At 64.1% G+C, this 2,121-nt stretch overlaps 1 protein-coding gene across 1 annotated transcript in view; it reads right to left on the bottom strand.

Annotated features, from left to right (window-relative positions):
- Window positions 1-139: 139 nt before the first annotated feature.
- Window positions 140-2,121, bottom strand: part of CEP131 (centrosomal protein 131kDa) — a gene marked incomplete at its 3' end in the record, with an annotated part of 12,185 nt that continues 10,203 nt past the window's right edge. Inside the window, 2 exon segments of the mRNA XM_008940196.1 lie at window positions 140-341; window positions 522-624. Of these exon segments, the coding sequence (XP_008938444.1) occupies window positions 140-341; window positions 522-624 (305 nt within the window).

Below are 2,121 nucleotides of genomic sequence, written 5' to 3'. Positions count from 1 at the left end.
GATCCAAGCCAGGATGCTGGCGGCCTTGGCCACCTGGGCTGCAGCAAACATCAGGAACCTGCTGACACAGGAGTGCTGGCCACCACCCCCACGCCTTGAGCCCCAAACCACCCTCAAGCCTCCCTGCAGGAGGGGGTACCGCTGGCGGGCTCTCTCCCTCTCCCTCTGGCTCTGCTCCTCCTTCTCCCTCTCCAGCAGCTCCCGCAGCTCCTCGGCCTGCCGGCCGTAGCGCTGGGCAGCCCGCTCGTCCGACTGCAGCAGCTCGGCCTCGTGCAGCATCTTCAGCTTCCTGATGTCCTGCCTGTGCTTGGCAAGCAGCTTCTGGATCTCTGGTTCCAGCCCTGGGGCAGCAAAAGGGATGGTGACAGCCCGGCCTCGGGGCTGCCCACAGCCCGACGCCGCTGCCCTGGGCCTCAGCCTGCTGGTGAGGGGGCCACGAACAGCTCAGCTCACCAGCAGCCCCCCTGGCCATGGCCCTGCTGGGTGTGACCCCCACCCCAGCTCCAGGAACACCCCCCTACCTTTCACTGTGACCTCCTTGATCTTTTTGGTCTTCTCATCCATCCACTTCTCCCGCCTGATTTTCTCGCTGGCGCTCATCAGTTCCTTCAGTTTCTTAATCTCCTGCTTGGGAGCAAAGGGGGAAGCTGCAGAGATAAGGGTGGGGAGAACACCCCCGTGCCCCTGGCAGCCTGGCTGCCCAGGAGGAACCTGCCAACAGCAGGGGAGAGTCTGAGCTGGGCACAGCCCACCCCTGCCAGGCACGGCTGCCCCTTCATCCCACGCTCCTCTCCCCGTGCCCGGGGCTGCTGCCACCCCACAGCCCTTGAGCACGGGGGGAAAGAGCAAAACCCTTGGGAAGGGACTTGGCTGAGGCACGAGAGCACCCACGGAGGGGAGAGGGGCTGGGGCTGCTGATGGTCCTCACGCCAGGGCAGCCCAGCTGCCAGCACACACAGGGTTGTGTCTGAAGCTGCTCCTTCTCCAGCCTCCCCTCTGCCTGGCCTGGAAGACCCTCCAGCAAGAGGACAGACAGACCCACTGACTGAGCTCCCAACCCCATGGTACCACCACAGACCCAACTCCTGCAGCACCCCAAAACCCTTCAAAGACTTGAGGGTGTTGCAGCCCTGGCACCTCCACTGCAATCCCTTCCTCCTCCCCAGCAACAGAGCTGCAGAAACTCCCTGGCCCTGCTGCCACGGGGCATTTCCCAGCTCTCCCATCAGCCAAAGGTGGTCAAAGCACTCGACCACGTGTTGCTGCACTGGGGTTCTCAGCCAAAGGAGGGTTCAGCCTGGCCAGAAATGGCTGTTCTGGCATAGGTGATGTCCCAGCGTGGGACACGGGACATGCCACAGCCCCAGAGGATGAGTGTGGCTGGACACCAGGGAGCAGAGCAGAGTGGGGAGGAGCAGGGTGCCCGTGTGGCCTGGCACTTGCTTTTTTAGGAAGAAAAAAGGGCAGAAAAATTGGCATGGGAAGATGGGGAGCAGCTGAATGTGTGGCCTGAGGAGACTGGTCAAAGGGGCTGATGCTGCTGAGCGAGGGGTTCCCAGCCCAGCCTGGCTGCCTGTGGGCACCTGCAGAGCCAGAGCAGGTCTGAGAGCAGGAGGGTAAGGCACAAAAAAAAGAGCAAAGACCACATTTACCTCACAAAAGGGGCCCAAAGTGCGCCAGACCTGGGGAGAAAGAAAGGAGGGGATGGAGAGAGAAGGGGACTCGCAGAGTCGTGGGGAGAGGGGACAGACCTCCCGGGGAGGCAGCTCCTGTGGGAGCCAGGGTGGCATAGCTGCAGCAGTGTCCCTGGGCCTGGCAGTGCCACGGGCACAGCTCTGGCACCAGGGCAGAGCTGGCCCCACTGGCCAGCGTGCTGCAGGGTCTGGAGCCCACTCTGGCGACCGGGGGACGCCGAGGGGCACACGTGTGGCTGGGCTGCCCCCCACCAGGCAGGGGAAACGGGGAGCTGGAGCAGAGCTGGGAGTGGGGGCAACAGGGGGGGCACAGAGCAGATGTAGAAATGCTCCTGGGCAGCTCCCACCGTGGGGCAGGGGAGAACAGAGGCACCTCCCGTGCCCCACGCTGGCTGCGGACCCGAAACGGGCCCCGGGCCTCATGGGA

This window comes from Merops nubicus, unplaced genomic scaffold (assembly GCF_000691845.1).
Source record: "Merops nubicus isolate BGI_N331 unplaced genomic scaffold, ASM69184v1 scaffold32535, whole genome shotgun sequence".
NCBI classification, from domain to species: Eukaryota; Metazoa; Chordata; class Aves; order Coraciiformes; family Meropidae; genus Merops; species Merops nubicus.
The sequence above is the reverse complement of the archived record's forward strand: the minus strand, read 5'-3'. Positions and strand labels throughout refer to the sequence as shown.